Source organism: Olea europaea, chromosome 7, assembly GCF_002742605.1.
Source record: "Olea europaea var. sylvestris chromosome 7, O_europaea_v1, whole genome shotgun sequence".
NCBI lineage: Eukaryota > Viridiplantae > Streptophyta > Magnoliopsida > Lamiales > Oleaceae > Olea > Olea europaea.
Window position 1 is genome coordinate 13,656,643 of NC_036243.1, and position 25,222 is coordinate 13,681,864.

The following is a 25,222-nucleotide window of genomic DNA, read 5'->3' on the forward strand; positions in this document are numbered from 1 at the left end:
CTCATTCTACTTTTCGCTTACATGTGAATCGGATTATAGTTGATAGATTATCAATTTGAGATCGTTTTCAAAATTTAAATCCTTCTACTTTCTATTTAAGTTCTGTAAATTTCTTCAGCCCCAATGCGATTGAAGATCTACTGGGAACTGAAATTAAAGGGCACGCAGTGTGATTTAAGGACACGAGATTGATTAACAGATGGGTGCTTTTGTGCCTGTCTACTAATTTCACCTCCTAATTCTTGCAATTTTTAAACTTGAATTTAAGCCCTTTTGACATACTCTGTTTGAGACCCCTTTCCCCAAAAACTCATTTTCTCCAATCAATCCAAATTGATAGATGCCAAGAGTGAAATAACCTATATTTTTTAGATGCTTCTATGGGAAAAATTGATAATTACGGATTTAGAAAAATGAAAAAAGTACGAACGTCAAAATTACAAAAAAAATTGAAATCTTTGAGTTTTGGATGATAAGAAAAAAAAAAAAAAAAAAAAAAAAAAAAAAAATTAGTCACAATTAATTACCTAATTTAACTGGATTTGGTTTCCGTTAAACTCTCTCTCTTCAATTCAAAATCCTACACTTTCTTTAGAAACACACACTTCTGCATATGTATCATAGTCTCCTCGTCCCATATAAATAGGCTTGTTTCTATCATTATACAGATTAAGAAAATATAATTAATATGATTAAAAATAGAAATTTTCTTACATTTTTCGGATATGCCCCTATATTAAATAACGATTTAAATATGAATAATTCATATTTGTTGATAACAAAACATATTAAATTGTGATCATATTAGAAAACTAAAAATAAATTATATATTTAAGGCACATTTGGTATCCATTTTTTTCAAAATGTATTTTTCTCTCTCTTCTTTTCAATCACACATTCTTTATTAAAATAATATTACACGTTAATAAAAAAAATTTCTTATTTTTCAACCACACAAATTTATATCAACTTACTATTGAAAAATGCATTTTTACCTAAAAATGTCTCCCAAACACTCTTTTAATAAGAAAAATGACCTATAATTTAAGGAAATATGCTACTTGTGCATAATACAGTATACGTACCGATATCCATCTCCTTCACATGAAGAGAGATCCACTTTGAATAAATTATATTTTATTCAAAGTTGGTTCCCTTCATGTAGGGGGTAGACACATGTATGTACATCCTGATGTACGAGTAACATCAATCTAATTTAAGATAGACGAAAAATAAAAGCAAGCCTATCATAATGTGACAAATGGAGTAATATTTTTTTATATTGAACTTGAATAAGGGGCCTCAATTTCATGTTTTCAAGTCCGTAAAATTCAAAACTCAATATTTGCAACACTCATTGTTCGAGTTTGGTTTCACCAAGTTGGCATTGCTTGAAGGAAAGTCTTACACACCGATTCAATGTCACCATTTTACTTTCAATTATTCTTGAGGTACAGGGAGGGGTTCATAGAACGGAATCCCTACAAACCACACACAGGGGGATGGGGGGGGTATTTTTGTAATTTTTTACCATGTTCTGTAATTCGTCTGTGAAGAATTAGTCTGTTTCATTTTATGGCCGTGACCATGATTGCATGATATCCATATGAAGATGAGATAGAACGATAATTATTTTAATTTTCTCCATATAATCATCGAATCTGTGTCCCTAAGATCGTTCATATAAAATCGTTTTTAATTCTAAGCACCAGTGGTTGCAATTTGATAATTAATAAAAGATACGTATGATATAACGTGATTCTTCTATTTCCTCATGTCACTGTACAATTAATCATTGGTATGATTGTTGTTGGCCTGTGGTGGTGGTTGTTTTATGGCTGGGACTCTTCCCTCGTGTTATGTAGTTATAATGAAGTTTGGAAGTAAAAATCTTGGAATAAAACTCCCTGTCCCCAAGCCGGGATAGGGAGCGCTTCTGTAAAATCTTGTGAACCCTATTTAAAAGAATATGATCTTTGTTATGTAGCTTAAATGCTATAATTTCGTGTGTCGCACAATATTAATTTTATAAGATTTAATGTGGTGTGTGATTTTTTTATTTTTTAAATTGTGACCTAAAAATTTCTTGTATCCCGCATACTAAAATTTTTTGACGGACTGTGAGGTCAGTGATAATCAGGATTACAAATTGCAAAGTTTAGTGATGAATGTAATAATTTTTTAAAGTTTAGTGACCTGTGAAAACTTTTTGCAATGTTTAGTAACCATTGGAATTATTATCCCAAATGTATCACGAATTTTATTTGACACACCATGTGTGGTGATTTACATCTACCAAAATGCAACTTTTGGAAAAATAATAATTTAAACTTTTGATATTTTATTGAAATCGATGACCAGACAAACAATTTAGCCAATATTTGGTTTAACTAAAAAAGTTGATAAAAATCTAGGTCAACAATTAATTTTAACAATACATTTCATAAGACTCACAATTTTTTTATTAATTTTTAGCCATATATTTCATCATTTTTTTTTATTAAAATCTACTAAAAAATGATTTTCAACTAAACCAAACAAGAGCTTAATTTTCAAAATTTCAGTTCCATTTTCGTTTAAAAAACCAACTCTTTAGCGGAAGCCATGAAAATGACATTTTTTAAAGGGTTATGTTAAAGAAACAGGGAGGCTGTCAGCCTCCCTTACCGACAGGGGCGGAGCCAGGATTTTAGTTCAGTGCGGGCAAAATTTTTTTGAAGACGAATGTCGAGGTTTTGGTCGGGGATTTATTGACGATAAAAAAATAAAACAATAATATATCAATACTAAAAACGACATAATTTATATATTACACTTGTTTTTTGCGAGTTTTCATACATTGATATCGTTGTATAATAACTTCATTATTGAACCTGAAAAATATATCTTTCTCCACATAAACAATTGTACTATCATTCATCTACTGATCACCCAATTACTACTAGGAGTGAGAGTAATTCGAGATGTCAAATGAATCACAAATACTGGAAGCAACTCAAAAAACTAGTGCAATTCACAATTTCACAAAATCAATTCACAATCTCACAATGCAATATATACTATTTCCAAATACTTGGCAACTTGAACTTGCAATCACAGATTCCCAGAGAGCCAGAGCCCAGAGGCAACAATGAACTAGTGGTCCACTGAAAGTTTGTGCCGCTTCGAGTAATTAAAGAACAAAGTGCTAATTTAATATGTTAAAAACAAAAAACAAAAAAAATTTGTTTATTACAATTTACACAAATTGAAATAACCAAAAAAAAAAAATAAGGGAAAAAAAATTTGGGGCTTCGCCTTTTGCTTTTTGGAATCTGGCTTCTTCTTTTGTCGGTTCGGCTGGTTGGCGTTGGCACTTGGTGCCTTGGCGGAGCTGAGGATGTAAAGTCGGAGTCAGAGATGTGAGATGTCAAGATGAGAGTTTAGAGTAGGAGATATACAATAATGGACTGTTGGAGAGGGAAAGGGAACGACGGTTGTACTGTGACGACTGTCGAAGACGGCGGTTGACGGAGAGGGAAGATAACAACGGGCTTTGTCACCGGTGGAGAGGGAAGTGGGTGGCGAAGTGTGAAATCGTCACAGACAAAGTCATGAAGGGTAGAAATTTTGAAATGAATGAATGGGTTTGGGTCAACAATTGATTCAATTGAATTTTGATATGAATCGGTCTAAAACGGGTCATGACCTTGCACAATTGGACTTCTCTCTCTATGCTGGATCAAGAATTGAGTTACTTGGTTAAACAAATTTTTTTTTTTTTTTTTTTGGCCCAAAAATCCAGTGCGGGCAGATGGACATATAGTGGCTCCGTCCCTGCTTACCGAAACCCCACAAATAGGGGTGGGGCCTGCATTTCTTTAGCATAACCATTTTTAAATGTTCTACACAATTTGTGTATATTCATATGCCCTCCCTTGATAACAATTAGAAATGCATCCATGCAAATTACTCATTGCCCTGGTATGCATATAACCATTTAGTAGCAAAATAAGGCTATTAGTGTTGCATATTCATATTACTGCGGTATATAGAAATTGGTATTATACCCTTTGCATTCATGCCTTGACTTAGTAGAGACATTGTTAAGTTCATAGGAAGCTTAAGTAGCATCTTTCCTACCAATCTAGAGTTCGTAACCAGGAAACCTAGATTTCTCCGGCACAAGCATATCAAACCACAGGCAAGCAGCCCCAGCTAATCCTTGGAAAAGAGAACATGCGTGATCATCTCCATCATAACGTGTATCAGCAATAGTTTTTCTTACATTGTGATACAAGTAGCTCGCGAATGCCTTTGCTCGGTTTTCATATACACTATCTCCCGTGAGCCGGGAGAGAGAGAGGAAGACATAAGCATTCCCGGAAGAGCCATCGGCCAGTCCCACCTTCTTGAGTAACCCATTCTTCCAAACAACTTCCCCGGCTTCAATGGCTGCATCGCGAAATTCTCTGTTATTCGGTAACACCTGCAAAAGTACAATGTCGAATTAGAACAAACACAGTGCAAATACCCGCATGCTCTAGACCACTGGGGTTTTCAACCATGTTTGGCTATGCTTAAAAGCCACTTAGTTTTATTTTAGAGTAAACTTTTTTGTTACCAAATATGACTCCACAAGTTAGTTTTTTCTTATCTTACTGGTAAATAAGTGAAAAATATGCCCTCCACAATGCCATTAGATTGCCATATGTTTTAGTAAACTACAGACCTCTGAAGCTTTACACAGGGTAAGGGCTACGCCAGCCGCTCCATGGGACCACTGCACCAGCTGATCCCTCGGGTTTCCTTCGCTAACGGGATAATTCCCGCTGTGAGGAAACCTGTTGCTCATCATGTATCTCAAAGTTGCCTTGACATCATCAATATCATCATTCAAGAGAGAGAAATGCAGCAATACGTGCAAAATACCAGCCAGTCCATGAGCAGCACCCCAATACCGTGTTCCATGCCATCTATACATGAGCGGGCAGGCCGTATTATCAGATGCACCAGCCCTTCCCCCTGTTAGCACGGCTTCAACAACAGGCATGAGAAGATCACTCGGTACCACTTCGGCTCCTAAGTACTTATTTATAAATAAAGCAGCCCACAAGAAACCGGCCCGTCCGAAGAGGAGATCGTAAGACATTCCCAACCCTCCTTCTTCTGGTCCAACCGGGAGGGCTTTTTCTTCCGCCATCTAAAAAATGAAGATTATGTAAGTATGTAAAAATGCCGTGTTTAAAAGATACAGAAAGCTACAAGGTTCTAAAATGGAAGCTTAGTACATAGGATTGTGTCTTAGACTGTAATGCTATCTAGGTGTTAAAAGATATAAAAATATCAGACGGGACATTTTCTTGCATTTCATTCATTCATAACACACTTAATCATGTTCCAATTGAGCTCCAATTCCATCTTGACAAAACATACTCACAGACTGAAAAACGGACTATTAAGAGATTATATATGTGACAATTTGAAATGTCTTCAGGGATGAACATCAACGAGCAAATAGTCCCTTATTAGCACAGAAAGAACAAATTTTCAAAGTAGATTGGAGATCCTTCCATGTTCAAATAATCAAACCAAAGATATGGAACAACTTCTAACGCGTGTCCTCGTAGCTTTGAGTTGAGTGACAATTTCACATAAATGGTTAAGCAATGCAATGGAATAACTTCTAACGCGTGTCCTCGTATCTTTGAGCTGAGTGACAAATTCACATAAATGGTTAAGCAATGTAAGGCCCGGAAGACAATGATGTCTATGACCAAAGATTATACAAACTCAACACTTTAAAATTGTCAAATATCTTACCACAATCTTATTTAATATCTGCGTTTAACAAAGCATCCCAGGTTAGTTTTGTCCCTGATAATTAGATACTGCATCCACTTTTTGTCCTTACTGATGACAAAAGATAAAGGACCACAAATATCATTGACACTCGATGGTCCAAGGAATAGATGAAGACATGCATATTCAATACGATTTATCTGTCTTTTCTTACCAGTTAGGCCCGTTCATGCGGAATAAATTCATAATATTCAATAGACGATTCGACAGATGCTATACCTCCAGAAAACGTGTGACATAGAAGTCGCGTTTCATTAGGTCCCCACAATAATTTGCAGCCACAGCACCAAGAGCATAGACGCCTCCTCGACCGCAAAGAAAAGTCAGGTGCCTGAATATGCCATAGAAAAATCTGAGATAATTGAGATATAATTGACACAATTTATGAAACCAACATCACAAATATGAACATCATTGTACAATGTAATACGTCACTTCAAACAGACAGAACCAGAAAAAGGGAAACTAAATTAATTTATGTACTAGTTAGTCTACTACGCTTGGGAAAACAGGAAGAAAAAATTTCAAAAATTCCAAAGGCGATATTTGGCTAAGCTTTCAAAGTTCACTTGTAAGTATATAAGTAACTTATGAAATAGATAAGTACTTTTATTGATCAAAATTTATTTGGACTCTATGCTAAGAATTACTTTCAAAATAAGTAACCTTTTTACTGTTTGAGATACAACTTATATAAATATGTTCAGAAATAAAAAGTAGATTAAATATAACTTTTACTCATTTTGAAGCATAGCTAAACATGCTTGAACTGAAGGAAAATATCAAACATGAGCGAGCAACTTGAATTTATATTTCTTTTTGTTCCAATAAAAGACAAATTAGTCCATTTGAAACAGGGAAATAAGAATAGCTGATCTTTGGTTGAATTACGAAAGATGCAGAGGTCCCAAAAATAAGACCACATGACTGAATGGATCTTAAGAGCCCAAACATTACTTGCTTCCGATTCTTTTACTTCTTAAACCATATTTTGTACTTCTCCGAGTCAAATGTCTTGTTTTGGTGGACGACCAAAGTGTTTACCCTCTTTTCTTCCTCTCAAATCGAGCCCAGACAAAGCCTAAACTAAATCATCAAATAGGATATTTGTACACAATTTTTACAAGAAGTTGAAGATGAATCTTAAACTCAAGACCTTTGCCTGAACACTCGACAAACTTATTTTAGTTAAATTAAATATTGAATAGACTATCAAATCCACAATGCCATTAGATGGTCATATCACACATTCCTAGCATAATTCACATCTCTCTGAATATTATTGAAACAATCAACACAATTTTTAAAGACCAATGCATATGACTCTAAATTCCTAACCCTTGGAGCAATTTTAAGTGACTCTTTAAATATGAAATGCTCTATATCATATTTAAAGAGTCGACACTTAAAATCATATTTCAAGATACTTTTTAAATAAACATTTTAATTAACAGAGTTTGGATCTCCAACCACTCTCCAAAGTACTTCAATTTCAAATTTAAGAAAAATAATATAGTAATATAGAGAAAAGTTGGTTAGAATAAAATTAAAAAAATAAAGAAAAAAGATTGAAATAATAAATATTTTTTTAGAGTAGTAAAATTAAGTGTTAAATATAAAGAGCACGCTTGAGTACCTCTCTAAATTTATAGAAACTCTATAAATGATAAAATATGTCTCGGGAAGATACTATTAAATAATGTTATCCATTACCTAACATCTATTTCTCTCTTTGCACCTTCGTTTAGTTAAATTAATATTCTAAATTAAAAAATTGTAAGTACATTCTCATGTAATCAACCCCAAAAAATTATAAAAAGCACTCGGCATTATTAAATTAAAAAATAAATAAATTACTCCACCTGGCAGAGGAATGAGCCACGGCAGCGCAGGCGTCCACGATCTCGACGCACAATTGCAGGTCTCGGTGGTTACCGGTGGCCTCATGAGATCTCAAGCAGGTGAAAGCTGCACCCAGAAGACCCGTATACACTGTCGGGTCAAAGCTCCCATTACTGCCCCGACCTTTCCACGTCACTTCCACAACCTGATTTCATAAGTATGTCATCAATTTCACACTCATAATTCCAAACCCAAAAAACATCGTACACAGGAAACCATCGCGGTCGATCGAAATTAAGGCGCTATTAAACTAAACATAAGCTAGATAATTATATTTTTGTAAGAATTTAACACCCACAATCTAAACCCACAAAAAGTTTTACAGTGTACAGAGCAAATAATCGCTTTACTATCCGAATAAACCATATTAATAAGTTTAAAAAAAATATATTTATTATACCTTGTCCTTGAGAGAAATTGCAGCTTTGAGAAAAGTCTCAGCTGGAAGTGAGAGGTTTGGAGCCGTTGGATCACCTGCGTGGATCATATCAAACAGTTCTTGATTCCCTTCTTCATGATTACTTTCTTGAGAAGCAAATTTTACCACAGAAGACGACATTCTCTACTTGGGAAACTTTGCTCTCAGATATCTATCAAATTAAGGCCAGAATAATTATGGGTTTATGCGCGCGCACACATATATATATATGGGCATTCTACAAGTACATAGGGTGTCCCCCTATTGGAGGGGGGCGCCGGTGGGCCAGGCGCCCCCTCCAATAGGGGGCCGCCGGGTGTCCATTATGGACACCCTTAGGTAACCCCCTATGTTCAACAAGATTTATCCTATATATATAGGGCCCTCAGGGGTCTTTGAAATCTAAACGGAGAAGGAAACGTGTGCGCCTGTGTAAAGAAAAACATTGAAGGCCCCCAACTTTGATTAAAATTTCATTTTAGTCACTAGTTTTTTTTAATTCTAAATTTTTCACTGAATTTCAATATTGTTTCAGTTTGGTCATCAGCATTCTGTCAATTATGACATTCCTTCTCTGCCATTTCACACTTCAAAAGGTCCCAAGTTCTAATTATGTCCCACTATCTCAATAAACTAATATCAGGAGAGGTTCATACAAGAAAATCCTTGTGCATGACATGTATCTATAAAATTTTTCAAGAAAATTATTATTAACTTAAGAAATTGAAATTTTGATTGTTTAGTAATGTAATAATTGCATTTTAACTTGTAAGATTGAGCTTCATGAAACGAGAATCACGACTATGGCCCCGTTTGGCAGGAATTTTTTGCTCCAAAAAATTGATTTTTTGACCGTTATTTTATAATTCAAGCCGTAATTTTTGACTTCTTCTCTCACATGTGGACCCCACTTTTCTTCTAACGGTCAAAAAATCAATTCTCAAAATCCCTACCAAACGGGCCCTATGTTAATAATCAATTTTATGTTAAAAATGTAAATTTAAAATATCAAATTGTTAGGAATAGCAACTAACAACATACTAAAATAATGACAAATCAGTCCATAATGCAACTAAAGATATTAAGCCTCGACTCGTAGCAACATTTTGACCGTTATATCACTATTTCAATCCTTATTTTTGATTTCTTTACTCACTAGTGATACCCAATTTTCTCTCTAACGGTTAAAAAATTAATTCTCATAATCGAACATGTTCTTAAGTTCTTGTAAGATCATCATTTTTCTTAAACTAATTCCAACCACACATCTTATAGAATCCACAACTCTTATTAATCTTTTGATCATTTATTTTATCCATTTTTATAATCATTTACTACAAATTTGATTTTTATTTAAACCAAACACGACCTAACTTCTGTGACTAAATTGTTTTTTATGGTTAATAAATTAAAGTGCAACTGAAACTTCACGAGAATCACGCAGCCCTGTTAAAATATTTAAATTATATTGTATTATTAATGAAGATAAGAATACAGGTTTTTGTCAATTAAATTATCATAAAGTCTTATTTAAAGAAAGGTATTGCTGAAGTGATATAATTCTTTAATTATAGAATTGAAGTGCAAGTAAATGAGCAAAGTTCAAATTGAGGAGGAAATTTACTTCAGATAAAAATTATTCTTCATAGATTTTGATAAAGTTGATAAACAATTTATGATCGAAAAATTTGTGAATATCATGAAATATATGATTGAAATTAATTATTGACTTTAACTTAATTTTTTAATAAAGTTTTAAGCTACACCAAACAAGGACTTACTCCAATTCAATTAATATATAAGGATGTCAAGTTAAATTATGTCTATGATATACAAAGAGTTCTACACGAATTTGAAATGATCGAGTCCCAACTAAATTAAACTAGAATTTTTGTTTTGAGGCATAAATACGTCATTTGTCGAAGTTATTCATTTAATTATCACATCATCATTTTGAATTTATTGAGATATGGGGACTATTAGATCATTGCCCTAAGACTTTTATTTCAAGTTATTCAAATTTATAAAAGTTCCGTGTCAAAAACTCGATGAGCCAAACTTATTGAGAAATGAGAGACCAATGGAACAGTATATTTTTTATTTAATATTTTTTATGTAATTAAATAAAATACGTTCCCACGGAACATGTCCCCGTTTGGCCTACATTCTTTCCAAATTTTAATAGTTGGAATAGTATTTTTTGAAAAATGTGTAGTTGAAAAAGAAAGAAAAATTTTCAATTTGCGTGTAGTATTATTTTATGAAAAATTGTGTAATTGAAAATAATAGAAAGAAAAAGAATGGGGGCCAAACGGGATTTATTCAACATAGTTCCAATGATGTGTACAATTTAAAATGTGCTCTTATGCTCACCCTCTCTAGAGAAAACACATGATTGATCAAAATTCAAATTTATATTATTTAGCACCTTTTTTTTTTTTTTTACCTTAGAGTGCCCTCTTGAAAATGGGTCCCACTATCAAATACTAAGCTTTAAAAAAAAAAAAAATGTTGCTGCCTTGCCAACTGCCCAAAAACTTATTAAAATGAGGATTAAAATGAGAAACAAACAGGCTCTAAATTTGAAAAGTGACGGGAAACATTTTTACATAATTTTTGCTTTAAACATTTTTGCGTTGTGGCTTTGAAGTTATAGTAGTTTGAATACGTGGATGCGAGTAGATATGTTATATATTGAATATAGTAAATATATTTGTTTGCATATTATATGTTATAAATTGTATATAAGAAATTTGTGTTACATTTATGTATTAAAAATAATATGATATTGCTTAATCACAGACATATACGGCTTGTTTAGAAGGAATTTTTTACCCCAAAAAATTGATTTTTTGACTGTTATTTCACTATTTCATTCGTAATTTTTGACTTCTTCTCTCACACGTGGACCCCGCTTTTCTTCTAACGGTCAAAAAATTAATTCTCAAAATCCCTCCCAAACGGGGCCATATTCTAATTCAATTCACTGCTCAAAATAAAATAGTCAATAAAATTCTCAACACCAAAAACATTTGCATACTTTTATCTAGAAATTGAAACATTGAATTTTACAGAAACACGTGCGTATAACTTTCTAAAATGACCCGTTTGTATTCACGTCCATATAATCTATAAATAATAAATATTAGCACGTGCATAAAACGTGTAATATAGGCTGTATATAATAATTGTACCTAACACTTATCCATGAGAATCGAGTTTGGATTAGGTCGGTTCACAAACGTGATGTACAACTTGGCCTTTTTTTTTTTTTTAATAAATGGATTAAACATATTTTTAATTATATATTTCGAATAATTATAACTTATATTTAAATATGTTGTAGGACATTGTGCATATGGATAAAGATATTTGTATCGGGGGGGAGTTTGTGCATATGGATAAAGATATTTGTATAGAGGGGGGTGTACTGAACCGTTTAGTATTCATACCTAAATGATTTGGAACTCACAAAATAGTGACTCGTTTGAATATATTGATTTTGAAATTTGATAACTACTTGATCTTTAAATGAATCAAATTGTTCGTTCAAACTTTTTAAAAGGAGTAGGTGAAATCCTTTTATAATATTATTTGAATATTTATTCACATGTAGATTTCTATCATAACGATGAATACAATTTTATTTTTTTTATTTTTTAATATTTATAATAATTAAGTTGAAGAAAGTGGATTTGAGTTAAAAGATGAGGATCATTTTTTTTTCTTCTTCAGATTTTTAGTTTGGTTCAATCAAATCAGTTATGAATTTGATTGGTACAAAACTTGATAATAATTCCATATTTTTTTGGATACAAAATACACTCCATGCAAGTAAAACCTGTTGTGAATGCATGTTTGGCAGAGCTTAAATTTCTTAAATACTTATAAGTTGTAAATAATACAAAATGTATAAATAATAAATTGTATGTCCTACAAAATGTGTAAATAAAAATTATAATTGATTATTAAATAAAGAACGTAGGCAAACGTGGATGATATTGACAAAAGTTGTCAAATAAAAATAATTATGCTTGGAGATAATGTAAATATTGTGCTAGCTGTCATTCGAAAGAATGATCTTGCTTCCTATAAGATGTCATTGTTTTAAATGTTGAAATGACGTTTTAACAACCAATAATAAATCCTTTTCAAGGGAAATTCATGTTTCTCAACAATGCAAGTGAAAAAAATAAGCAACATTTTGTTTATTATACGTTATGAAATTTGGTCTTCAATTCGTTTACTTATATTATTGAATTAGTCTAGTAGTACATAATGAGATGTACCTAAGAGTGTACACCCCCCTTAAATGGGGTGTGCGATCCACCGGAATAAGTGTTTTTTATTCGGTTGAATCTCACACACCATGTGAGAGGAGTATACACGCTTAAGTACACTCCTATGTACCATTAACACCATCGGATATTATTTGTTTGATAAAACTTTATAAAGTTCTATTAATATTTTAACTTTATGTTCTTGGGCTAACCCACGTAGCTTTGATATTCAAGGGAAATACATGAAATTGACCCAAATAAGAGAGATTATTTTCTAAAATGGCCCTTGACTTTTCCAAACATTTGGAACTACCTAAAATACCCTTAAACAAATAATAAAAATCTTCTATCTAAATCCTTAAAAAATTAACAAGTAATTTTTCTAAAAATTTGAAAGAATTATTAATGAATAATTATAAAATAAAAAAACCCAAATATAAAAGAGGACCATATAATATAAAAGAGGTTGTTAAAAGTAAAAAATAAATTAAGTTTGAAATAGAAATGGATAAGATAGGATATCAAGAACAATTATATGCATCACAAGAAATATTAAAATATTTCAAAGAAAACTTATTAGAAAATTTTGTTAAAGGAATTGTAAGATCAATAATTATAAAAGATATACAAGATATCATAGATAAATTAGCAAAAAGGAAAAAAAATATCTCAAAATACGATATACCTTTTAGAACAGACATAGATATGATAACAGATATTGATATTATAAATTCTCAGACATTACTAGACTTTGAAGAATTACTTAAAAATTTATGAGAAGACCAATAAAAAATAGATTACCACAAGCCTATAAAAAATTAATTTTTAACCTTACATTAAGATTTTATATACGCTTAATAACAAATAAATTAATTAAAGCAAAAATAAAAGAATTTTTAGGATATTAGAATATTATATTTGTGATTATTAGATTATTGTTCGCTCATAGTAACATCATCCTGTTTGTATAAGAGTCAGAGAGATCATGAGAAAATATATAAAAATAAATTACTTAAAAAGATATTGAAAATAAATAAAATTAATCATTTGAAAAAAGAAAGACTCAAAAGTTTATGATTTTAGAAATTATTAAAATTTATAAAAATAGACTAAGGTATCAGGTAAAATATAGTTCTAATATAAAAGGCTATATAGAAGAAGATAATATAGTTGGAACATATAGTAAAGACATAAAAGAAGTATAAGAAATTTTTAGAGTAATTAAAAATCTACCTTTAGAACTAAAAGAAAAAATAATTAAAAAGATATTATTTGAAGAATATAAGCATATAAGCATATATATATATATTAGAAGAAATCCAGAGTGAAATAGATTTCATAGTAATCTGGAAAAAAAAATATTATGGAAATCATAAAAATAAATAATTATTATCAATGTATTGAAGAAAAAGAATGTTATATATTTTTCAACCCTATCCCTAATAAATTAAAAATAATAACATTATATGTAATTAGGAATTTACCTAGAGAAATAAAGGAACAAATATTACATAAATTAATTGTAGGATTTATCAAAGATAGACGTACATATGAAATAATTATCGAAGTATTTGAAAATGAATTATACCATAGAGAAATATTTGAATCATCATAAAAATATAATGGAAGAAACTAAAAATATTTTAGAAAGAAAGTTAAGAAGAATAAGATTAATAAATAATAAAATTTTAGATAAATTATTAATACTTGGAGATATAACTAAAACTCAAGAAAAACAAATATTAAAATTAAAACAAGAAAGGTATAAAGAAAATGCAAGGTATTATGAAAAATTAAAAGAACTAACAAATATTGAAGTTATAAAACAAAAATATGATAAAATGATAAAAGAGCGTAAAAATGCTGAGTATATAGCACTCTATTATTGTCAATCAAAAAATCGATAAAAAAATGTCAATCAGTGAACATATGGAAGAATTAAAACATTTAATAAGAACATTAATAAATGATGTACAAGAAATAAATAATGAAATAAAAGAAGCAAGAAATGATATAAATATATTGAAACTTGAAGTCAGAAAATTAAAAGAAAATGAAGAAAAGAATAATAGAATAGATAAAAAATTTATAGAAAAAGAAATAACCAGAATAGGGAAAAAAACATATTGAAAGAAAAAATATAATAATAGAAACAGAAAGCATGGATGATGAATTTAGAAAAAATATATTACCTAAAATATTAGAAGAAGAGAAATCTAGAGAAAAATGTTAGGTAAATAGAAAATTGAAGAAAATCAAGACAAAGAAAATGAATGAAGAATTAGATCTACTTATAGATAATTTCGATCATTTAAGTTTAGAAAGTAAAGATGATGAATATTAAATCTTAATAAATACTGGAGAAGGACCTAATCCCGTAGGAATCTCTAAACAAAAATCAATATATCCAGATGAAAGTTATGCTTCAATGTATAATAAACCATATAGACAATTTTATGATAAAATAAGAGAAAAACGACCGTCTAAATGAAATAAATATAGTAATAGATTTGAATTAAATAATAATTATGATAAACCCGTTAACCATGGAGGAACAAAATTAAACTTATATTGCAAAATAAACACTAAGAAAGCCTTAATAATTTGGGCAGATTCAATGATATTATTCTTTTTATATAATAAAGATGATACATGAAAAAATACTGAAAGGAGACTAGATTTTTTAATTGCATCTTTTGGAGGAAATGTTAGAAATTGGTGGGAAAGAATTAGAAGTGATACAAAATCATTAATAAAAAGAAATGTACAAACAGAAATAATAAAGTCAGATAAACTAGGAATAAAAAGATTAGTAGAATATATTGCAGATGAATTCTTAGCAAAAAATTGGTTAAGAAATTACGAAGAAGAAGCAATACAGGAAAAAGATAATGCAAGAGTTAAGTTAATTAATTTAAAAATTTATGATATGTGTAAAATTAAAAAATATACTTGTGAATTCAAGATAGTAATGAGAATTAAGAAGTATATCAAGATATGTATTACAATAAATTATCAGGATCATGAGGAATATATTTTAAATATAATTTGAAAAATATATTAAAGAAAATATAGGAATAACTAGAACACTAGGATCAAGAATAAAATTCTTGTTTGAAAGACTTGCATATATATGTCAACAAAGACAATTATTGAAAAAATTAGGAAAATTAACTAGAATATGTTGTGAAGATATGGAAAAACTTACAAGATGGAGATGTAATTCTGAAAAAAGAAATAAAAGAAAGTATAAAAACAGAAAGTTTAAAAAAATATAGAAACTTTAAGAAAAAATACATAAAATCTGGAAAGAAATATTATAAAAGAAAAAATAATATACAGAAAAATAAATCTTATAAGAAAGATAAAAAACAATATAAGTGTTGGAATTGTGGAGAAATAGGTCATATAAGTCCTGATTGCACAAAAAATGTGAAAATATTACAAAAAGATTATTTTGAAATAGAAAGTGAATTAAGTGAAATATCTGATATTGAACGATTATTAGATATTGAACATTATAATAATCAAGAAGTATTTATAAGTGAAGTAGATTCAAAAGATTATGGATCAGAATCTGAATAGAGAAATTGAAAAAATAGAAAATAATAACATAGAAATCCAAGAATGTGAGGGAATAGAGGGTTATGGATTAAAAGTAACTTTTGATAATAATAAATTAAAAAAAATACAAAAGTTATCCTTATATTTGAAAATAGGAAAATGGGAAATTCTAGATAGAATATGGATAAGAGAAAGAATAGTAATAAATGAATACCATAAGATTGAAAAAACTATAGATGTTAGGACTGCTCAAATAACACATAAGATAAACCTTTTAAAAAAAATACAGTATCAGAATTATTATAAAAGATAAGCAAAAAAATAGTGAAAATATCCAATATGTTTATTTAGTAGGAATACAAATAATGTTTAAATCCTTATTTAGGGAAGGAATAAATTCACCATTAACTGTAAATTTACATGATGCAAGAATTATAAATCTTGAAAATGGTTATTTAGGAACTATAGAAGGAAATTTGAGGAAATACACGAAAATGGCTCTTTCACTGTAACAAAATTTGACATTGGACTTTGACCCATTAAATGAATTAAAGAAAAAACAAATTAAGTTAAAAAAAAATTTCACAGTAAAATGTGATTTTACCCTTCAAACCGTTTGAAAAATTCTGTCTAACCGACCGACAAAAAAGAAACCGACGCACAGTCGCCAGAAATTTGACCGATCAACCTCCGGCAACTACACCAACGTCGCAGTCAATGACCTTCATTTACACCGAAAATAAAATAATCGGTTAGTTTTCATGATGACTTTTTGTTTCAGTAGAAAATTTATTGAATAAGTAAATTTAGCATTTTCCTTATATTATTTGGTTTAATTAGATCCATATGCATGAGTAGTTAGATTGTGGGCATGCTGAGAGTGTGAAAAATGTGGATTTTTTGCAATTTTTGAAATTCTGTGGCCGACAATGGCGATTTCCGGCATAACTGACTGTTAACAGTCGGGCCGATTGTAAACAGTCGACCCATGACAGTCGGCCCAGACTGTTTAACAGTCTGCTTTATTTTGTAAAAAATATATATATTTAATTTTTATTTGTTTTTTATAATTTTTGTAATTAATTAAATTTTTTATTTGATTAAATAGTAATATGTTATTTATTTATTTAATTTTTATCATTGTCAACATAATATAATAATTGAAATATTGTAAAATTAACAATGTTGATTTTTTTTTATGATATAATCTTTAATTTATTTTTTCAAATTTATTTAAATAATATAAATAGTGTCATTTTTTGAAAATGTAAATTAATTATTCATTAATTTTTATAATTGTCTTTTATATAATTTAATAATTGAAATATTCTAAAATTAACAATTTTGTGTTGTTCCCTTTTTTTTTTGTGAAATTATCTTTAATTTATTTTTTCAAATTTATTTAAATAATATGAATAGTTTTTACATTTTAAAAAAAGGTAAAGTAATTATTTATTTAATTTTTATAGTTATCTTTTATATAATTTAATAATTAAAATATTCTAAAATTAACAATTTTGTGTTGCTCCTTATTTTTTTTGTTTTTATGAATTAATCTTTAATTTATTTTTTCAAATTTATTTAAATAATATAAATAGTTTTTACATTTTTTGAAAATGTATTTAATTTGAAATTTTTTGTTTGTAAATATATTTTTCAAATAATAATTATTTTATTTAATTATTTAATTTTTATAATTGCTTTTTTTTATATAATTTAATAATTGAATACATAATATTGTTCGAAATTAACAATTTGTTTTGTTCCTTTTATTGTTCTTTTATGAAAATCTTTGATTTTTTTAATTTATTTAAATAATATTTATATTCTTTAATTTTTTTGACAATACATTTAATTTGATTTGTTGTTTTTTGTAAATATATTTTTCAAATGTAATATTTGTGATTGTATGGTAGTTAGAGTTCGGTTCCCTTGATTTTGTGAGATTATGCTTTCTTTTATTATCTCTTGTTCAATGCTATAACATTTAAATTTTTGTAGGTTGGAGTATCATTTAGATGTAGAGTTGAGACGAATGGCAGAGAAAGCTACTTGGAATAGTAGCTTTGAGAGTTTTACTGCTGTGTTGGAGCTACTCGATGATCAGCACGGAGATATGCTACGACAGTCCTTCTTGTGGCCACTGTACCAGTTGCGAGAGGTGCAGTACTCAAGACAGATCATTGATGCACTTCTATGTCGGCTTCTGGGGCCAGTCAACGATGATTCCCTCCAGTTCGACCTCGGGGGCAAGGTCGTTAGTTTCTCGATGTTTGAGTTTACATTGATCACTGGACTGAGTATTACGGGCGACGATGCAGCCATGGAGAGAAGCAATAGGTTGTACGAGACGTACTTCTAGGGACATGGGTCGGTGCTTCTACCCGACTTGATGGTCATGATCAGGGGGTGCGACCATATGCTAGATAGATTGAAACTTGGGCTGGTCTACATCCTCGAGAGTGTGACGAGGTGTCATCACAAGAAGACTGCCATTGACATTTTTCATTTGCAAGTTGTTGACGACATCGATGCGTTCAACAACTATCCATGGGGCCTGAGATGCTACGAAGACACCGTACATGTGTTCACCAGATCGCACTCGAGGCCCAGGGGGTCGATGCGTAAATATGATACATATGGATTGCCCTTAGCGGTGCAGGTAAATGTTTAATATAATCAAAGTTAAAGTTTTAGTGTATTACATTGATGCTTAATAAGTGTATGTGCTACAGATTTGGGTGTATGAGATAATTCGTGTACTGGGGGCCCACTTTGCGCAGCGAGGGAAGACACGCTGCCCTCGGATGCATCATTGGAGATCATCGCGAGCGGAGGGATGTCCCACTGGGAAGCAGTTATTGGCCATCCTCGACGATCCTCGGGTAAGTATTATGCATTTGTGATTTATATTATACGTAATTTAAAATTTTGTTTACATGATCGTTAAGTAGTTGAAATGTCAATATGTCAGCTTGAAGTCATACCTGAGTTGACGCTGTCGAAGGAAGAGGAGGCTCAGGGTCTTGTGCAGGATTTAGGCGTTCCGCACACCCCAGACGAGGAGATGTCTGATCCGAATTTGGATCGAGATTGGGTATGTGAATGAAATATAATTTATTGAATATCGTCGACGTATGAATTTATTGAATAATTTTTAATTTTATTTATGTAGGAGGACGGTCCACCTGATCGACGATCACCTCCGCCGAGGGTATTGCCGCCACCATTGGCATCACCTCCATCGAGAGTATTGTCCTCTCCATTGGCATCACCTCCGTCGAGGACATCACGCCGCTAGTGGCATCACCTCCGCTGGGGCTATTGCCTCCGCCATTGGCATCATCTCCGTCCAGACACCTCTCCCATGTGTCTTCGGGGCACAGTGATGATTTGTATGCCCGTTTGACTGGATTTATAGCGGAGGAGGTCGGCGCACTACGATGAGATTTGACGGAGAGGGTTGATGATCTGGGAAGAGAGTTGACAGGGAGGGTCGACGATTTGGCAAGGAAGGTCGACTATCTAACAGGGAGGATCGACGATATGGGACGAGAGTTGACAGGGAGGGTTGACGATCTATCCCATGATGTTGGAATACTACAGTCTTCCGTTATCGACCTTCAGGATACAGTAGCGGCGCTTAGAGGAGATTTAGCCGACGGACGATGGGGGGACAGAGGGGATGGCGGAGATCATGATCGAGAGGGTGGCAGAGATGGTGATGAAGAGGGGGGTCACCCACATTTTTGGCATGATGAGAAATTGGAGTCATTGTGGTTGTTTATGGGGGGATGACCCCGATGAGAATGGGAGAGTGGACTACGGAGGGGGTGGCCCCGACGGGAGGGGCGGAGGAGGTGGCGACGGAGGGGGAGGCCCCGACGGGAGGGGCGGAGGTGGTGGCGACGGAGGGGGAGGCCCCGATGGGAGGGGCGGAGGAGGTGCCCCGGAGGTCGAGAGGACGCCCGTTGTGATTGAGGGTAAGAGACATGCTATTGATGAGACGGAGCAGGTGGTCGGCAAGAGGTTGAGAGTGCTGTCACAGTATATTATTTCCCCCTTCACGATTGAGACCAAGAGGAGGACGTTCATCGATGGGACGTACCCGAACTTATTCAGAGAGGTGGACAATGCCAAGTGAAAAGCATTCGAGACAGAGTGGAGGAGAATTATCTTCGGATAAGTATTGTATGATTTTAATAAAGTACTGTACGCTAACTCGTCTACGCTTATTTTAAGATTCCTTGTTTTTTATAGAGTTAGCCGCTTGATAAGTCAAATGACGGTCTCGGACCCTTATAAGTGGTTCCACGATATCACCACTGCGGGAGCTTGGCTCGCTGACGATGTAAGTGAACTATTCATTTCGTGTTTTTTATGTATATGTGATCTTGTGTTTATTAAATGAATAACTCATACTTTTTTGGTGTTTCCTGCTGCAGCACATCGACCTGGCCATGGACTTGCCGCGAGATCGAGTTCAAAGACATCTATATGTGTACGACCCAGATCATTCATGTTTGACACAAGGCCAATTGGAGCAAAACCTGGAGTCCGTGGCTGTAATTGTTCCTATGATGGCCAGACGAGCGGGGATAAATGTACAAGAAAGATTGCGGATCGTTCGGAACACGACGACAGCGCGACAGTCCATAAGGTAAGTGTTTGAACTTTATTGTTTTCATCTTTCAAATTTAGTTTTTATTTATATAGTACTGAACTGATTCATTCTTGTTCAATTACAACGGCGATTGCGGCATATTTGCCATTAAGTACGTTGAATTTTTAAGTATAGGACATAAGGTTGATGGAATCAACCAATCGTGCATCCAGAACTGGAGAAAGAAGTTAGCATGTAATTTGTTCGAATTTAATGCTGACCCATAAATTTCATTTATATATATGTAACATTTCAATTGTAAATTTAATTATTTTTGTAATTATAAAATAATTGTAAATTTGTGTTCAATGTATATAACATTCAAATTGAAAATTTAATTATTTTTTGTTATTTTACACGTATGCCGAGTATGGAACTATTTTTTTCATATGAATCATTATAAATACCATTTATCAAGAATAAATATTGAACATTGAAGATTCATAAAGAACAAATATTGAATAGCGTAAAGTAAAAAGAAATATTATTCATTTCACGTACCTGTCTAGTCGTCATTTAGGAGAATTTGACTGGTACAAAATTGTCGAGTATGCCCTACGGCTCTGCACCGGCCACACCTACGCGGTCGAGGAAACTCTCCGGTAGATTGTATTTTGGATGTACTTGGATGTCCAGGACCACGCGGTTCAACTGCTGGTGGTAACAAATTATGAAATGGGAGAATGTGCTTAGGAACTTCCCACTCGGCTTCATTCCGCAGAGGAAATATAGTCTCGGCATATGCTGTTCTCCAAGACTTAGTCGTATAATACAAAGAGCATAACGTTCTCGCAGCAAAGCCTCGATACATGGCCACCGCAACTGCATACTCACATGAAAAACTCTCCAACTAAAATCTCGTACAAGTGCATGTGTTATTAGTCAAGTCCACCATATATGCCATATTACATGCACATTGCATGGAGAAGCTAAACTCATCTAGTGCTTCCACATTCAACTTCCTCGCAACCTTTGCCGCCTTAAACAGTTTCTCCTCTTGAGCTGGGGCCAACACGCTACTGCAACTCTGTGATGCTGCACGTCGGTCATGAAATCACTGTTATAGCTTATTACGAATGTTCTCAATCATTGCGAGAATCGGTAACTCTCGATCCTTCTTAAACAATGCATTGAGAGACTCCGCGTTATTCGACGTCATCATGTTGTATCGACGTCCTGGATAGTATGACCGCGCCCAATGTTCGACCCCCATTTTCGTCAGATACTCCAATGCCGGTAATGATTTACTTCCTATCTCGAGCATGAACTTATTACACTCTTCAGCACTGTAAGCTTCGGCTGCTCTCCTGAACAATGAAACGATGCATGTGCCTCGATACCTAGTCTTCAAATTACCTTGTATATGGTACATGCAATACCCGTGATGTGCCCCGGGAAAAACTTCAGCGATACTGTTTATTATAGACTGTCCCCGATCGGTTAAAAAGGCAAGATCTTCGACTTTCCCGATCACTTCCCTCAGTTTAGAAAAGAACCAACGCATGGACATATCATTCTCGCTGTCGACTATGTCGAATGCAATAGGGTAAATTTGGATGTTGGCATCTTGACATGTAGCAATAATTAATTTGCCTTGATATTTAGCTTTCAGAGTTGTACCATCAACTAGAATTACGGGTCGCATTGTATTTCGAAAACCCCGAATACATTGTCCGAGAGCCATGAAGAAATACTTAAAACAATCATCTCCCCCCGTCTCAATAAAAAATGCCGTGCCAGAATTAGTTGTCCCCATGTTATGGCAATACCTAGCCAATTTAGCATAGCTCTCTTCAACTGATTCCATTAAATCCTCCAACACATATTCTTTGGCCTTCCACGCTTTCTGGTAGCTCATGACCACTCCGTACTCTCGACGAACGTCGTTAATGATATCTGAAGGTCTGTAGATCGTCCGTGGATCCTGATACTTGTGCATTATCTGTCGATCAATAAACCATGCTCGAACTTGCCTGTGATCATTTCGAAGAATTCCCACTTCGCAAGTATGCTCCCGTGAATACATGCGAATTACGAAGCACTCATTCGTGTCCATTTTAGTTGCTCTCAAGCGCCAATTGCAACTGTTTTCGACGCAAGCAACTGTCAACAATGACTTATTTGATTTTTTTATCTTGAACTCAAAGTTATATTTTAATGCCAGCCGGTGCACAGCTTCCTACAAATCTTTCTTGATTTCAAACAGTTGCTCGACCTGCACGTCCTCATCAGCGGGAGCCACACGGGAAGAATTAGAGGACGGTCCACTTGTTCCAACCTGTGAGCTCCCACCCGGCTCGTGTCTCTGTCGGGATAAAGCAATCAAATTCTCATTTGTAAACTCGTTTATGTTCTCATTATCTTCAATTGTCGACAAAATTCTGTGCGTAACAACAACATCACGATCAGAAGCAACTGTCTCAGGAATATCCACATCATCCGCAGGAACTATCTCCACTGTCTCCCAAAAACCTCGATCATTGTTATCCTCCCTATCTAAATCTTCGCGTTCACTTTCGATAACATCCTTCGTAATTAAAGTCACACCAAGAACAGTCGGAGTGCGATGCATTTTATTCAATTCTAATAGATAATTCAATTCAGCATCATTAGTAACGAATACCGGTGACATCGGAATGGATGAATCCCCATAACCGTTGAATAGATATCTCAATTGCATATCGTATTGAGATTGATCGACATTCAGCTTATTTTGCAAATCGTAGTACATTTCTAAGTATGGTGTACTCTCTATTATGGGAATTGCAATACAACCACGTATGTTACTCGTCCATTTTTATTCCCACCGATTATTTTCATTCAATTCGAAATCACCAAAATAACAGACAGGGATTATCATATCTGTATGAGGAAATGGTTTTAATCAATTTCATTTATTAATTATAAGAAAAAACCAGTGCCAACAAAAATCAGTGCAGAGTCGGTTAATTGGCTGTTTAACAGCTAAACAGTCTGCTGTTAAACAGCCGACTGTACATCTGTTCAATTTTTTTTGATAGGTAAGATCTGTTAAAAAAATTTATGCTAGCTACTATGTCGACATAAAATTTCTCTATTCAAACGTATACTAATTTACTAAAAATGAAATTAAACATGCGTAAATGTACTTACCGATTTGAAGTAATTAATATGAAAAAAATTTCGGCTTCAACGTTTCAAAGTTTTTCTAGATTTTGAGGTTCAAGCAGATGAAAAGATGAGAGTTTTTCCTGTGAGGACTATATCGTTTTGAAGTTTTTATAAGTGGGGAAGTGTTTGTTTTCAATTATTAACTAAAAGGGTAGTATAGTCCTTTCAACAATATATTGTTTTGTAATTGTACAAAACATTTAAGAGCATTTTTATCTTTTACCATACAAGAGGCCAATGTCATAATATTCATGATTTTGAAAGTCAAAGTAGAATTTAGGTCCTTTGACTGTGTCAAACTTAAAAGTACCCCAGGAAATTTAGCATATCAAAAGTTAATATTTACTTGTTACCCAAAATATTGTGTCTCATTGAAAGATAAAAACTTTAATGAAATCTTAGGATTACATTTCAAATTGCATAGAAATGATATAATGGAACCAGGATACCAAATTATGACTATGGAATATAGGGCATTATATACATTTACTAATTCTAATTATGGGAATATTTATTCTAGTAAACCATATATAGAAATTCATAAGGAGTGTAAAGATATTAGTAAAATAGTGGAACCAAACAAACAAATAAATCTTATTCCAGAAGAATATGAATTTAATATAACTAAAAATAAGCCTGAAATAACAGAGTTAAGAGAAGAAGAAGATTATAAAATAACATTTCACAATGAAAGGTTGATAAAGAAATCAAAAAGTCTAAAACTACCTAATAAAAAAAATATTTGGGAGAAACTAGTGGTATAAAAAGAAATAAAGCCTTATGGAAATATTGGAAATATGAAAATAGAAGGGAAATATTTCAACGATAGAAAGTATATAAAATGACCAAATATATTGATAGATACAGGAGCTGGTGAATGTCATATGGCTACAAATAAAAATAAAGGATTAATGACTTACAAGATAGAACCATATGAATACAGGAATTTTGATGGACAACTATATATTACAGAATTAAAGGTAAAGGTACCAATAAAAATAGGTGGGATTGATTTTTTAGTACCATGTTATTTGGATGAAAGTATGGATATTGAATCTCATATATTATTAGGAATGAGTTTCTTAAATGGATTAAAAGATTATAGTATAAAAAGAGAAGGATTATATATAACTCTTAAAGGACAAACTAAATTATGTAAAATAGGAAGTGGATGAATAATCAAATAAATTTTCCATTGGCAACATATATACAAGTTACTATAGTAGAAACAAATATAACAACTTGTGCCTTAATTGATACAGGAAGTGATATAACAATTTTTAAAAATTTCTTAATAAAATCATGGAATAAAAATAACAGGAGTGATTGAAGAAAACTCTCAAATAATTGATAGTGCTGAAAAAATTAATATAATACTTGGTAGTAAACAAGTTATAAAAAATA

General features: G+C 32.4%; 1 protein-coding gene across 1 annotated transcript; it reads right to left on the reverse strand.

The window, feature by feature from the left end:
- Nucleotides 1-3,921: 3,921 nt before the first annotated feature.
- Nucleotides 3,922-8,377, reverse strand: LOC111397070 (lanC-like protein GCL1). Its single transcript, XM_023023778.1, has 5 exons — nucleotides 8,144-8,377; nucleotides 7,704-7,888; nucleotides 6,061-6,172; nucleotides 4,712-5,182; nucleotides 3,922-4,468 (listed from the first exon to the last, which is right to left on the reverse strand). The coding sequence occupies exons 1-5, from the start codon at nucleotides 8,300-8,302 to the stop codon at nucleotides 4,127-4,129; spliced, it is 1,269 nt and encodes a 422-aa protein (XP_022879546.1). The 5' UTR covers nucleotides 8,303-8,377; the 3' UTR covers nucleotides 3,922-4,126.
- Nucleotides 8,378-25,222: the final 16,845 nt, after the last annotated feature.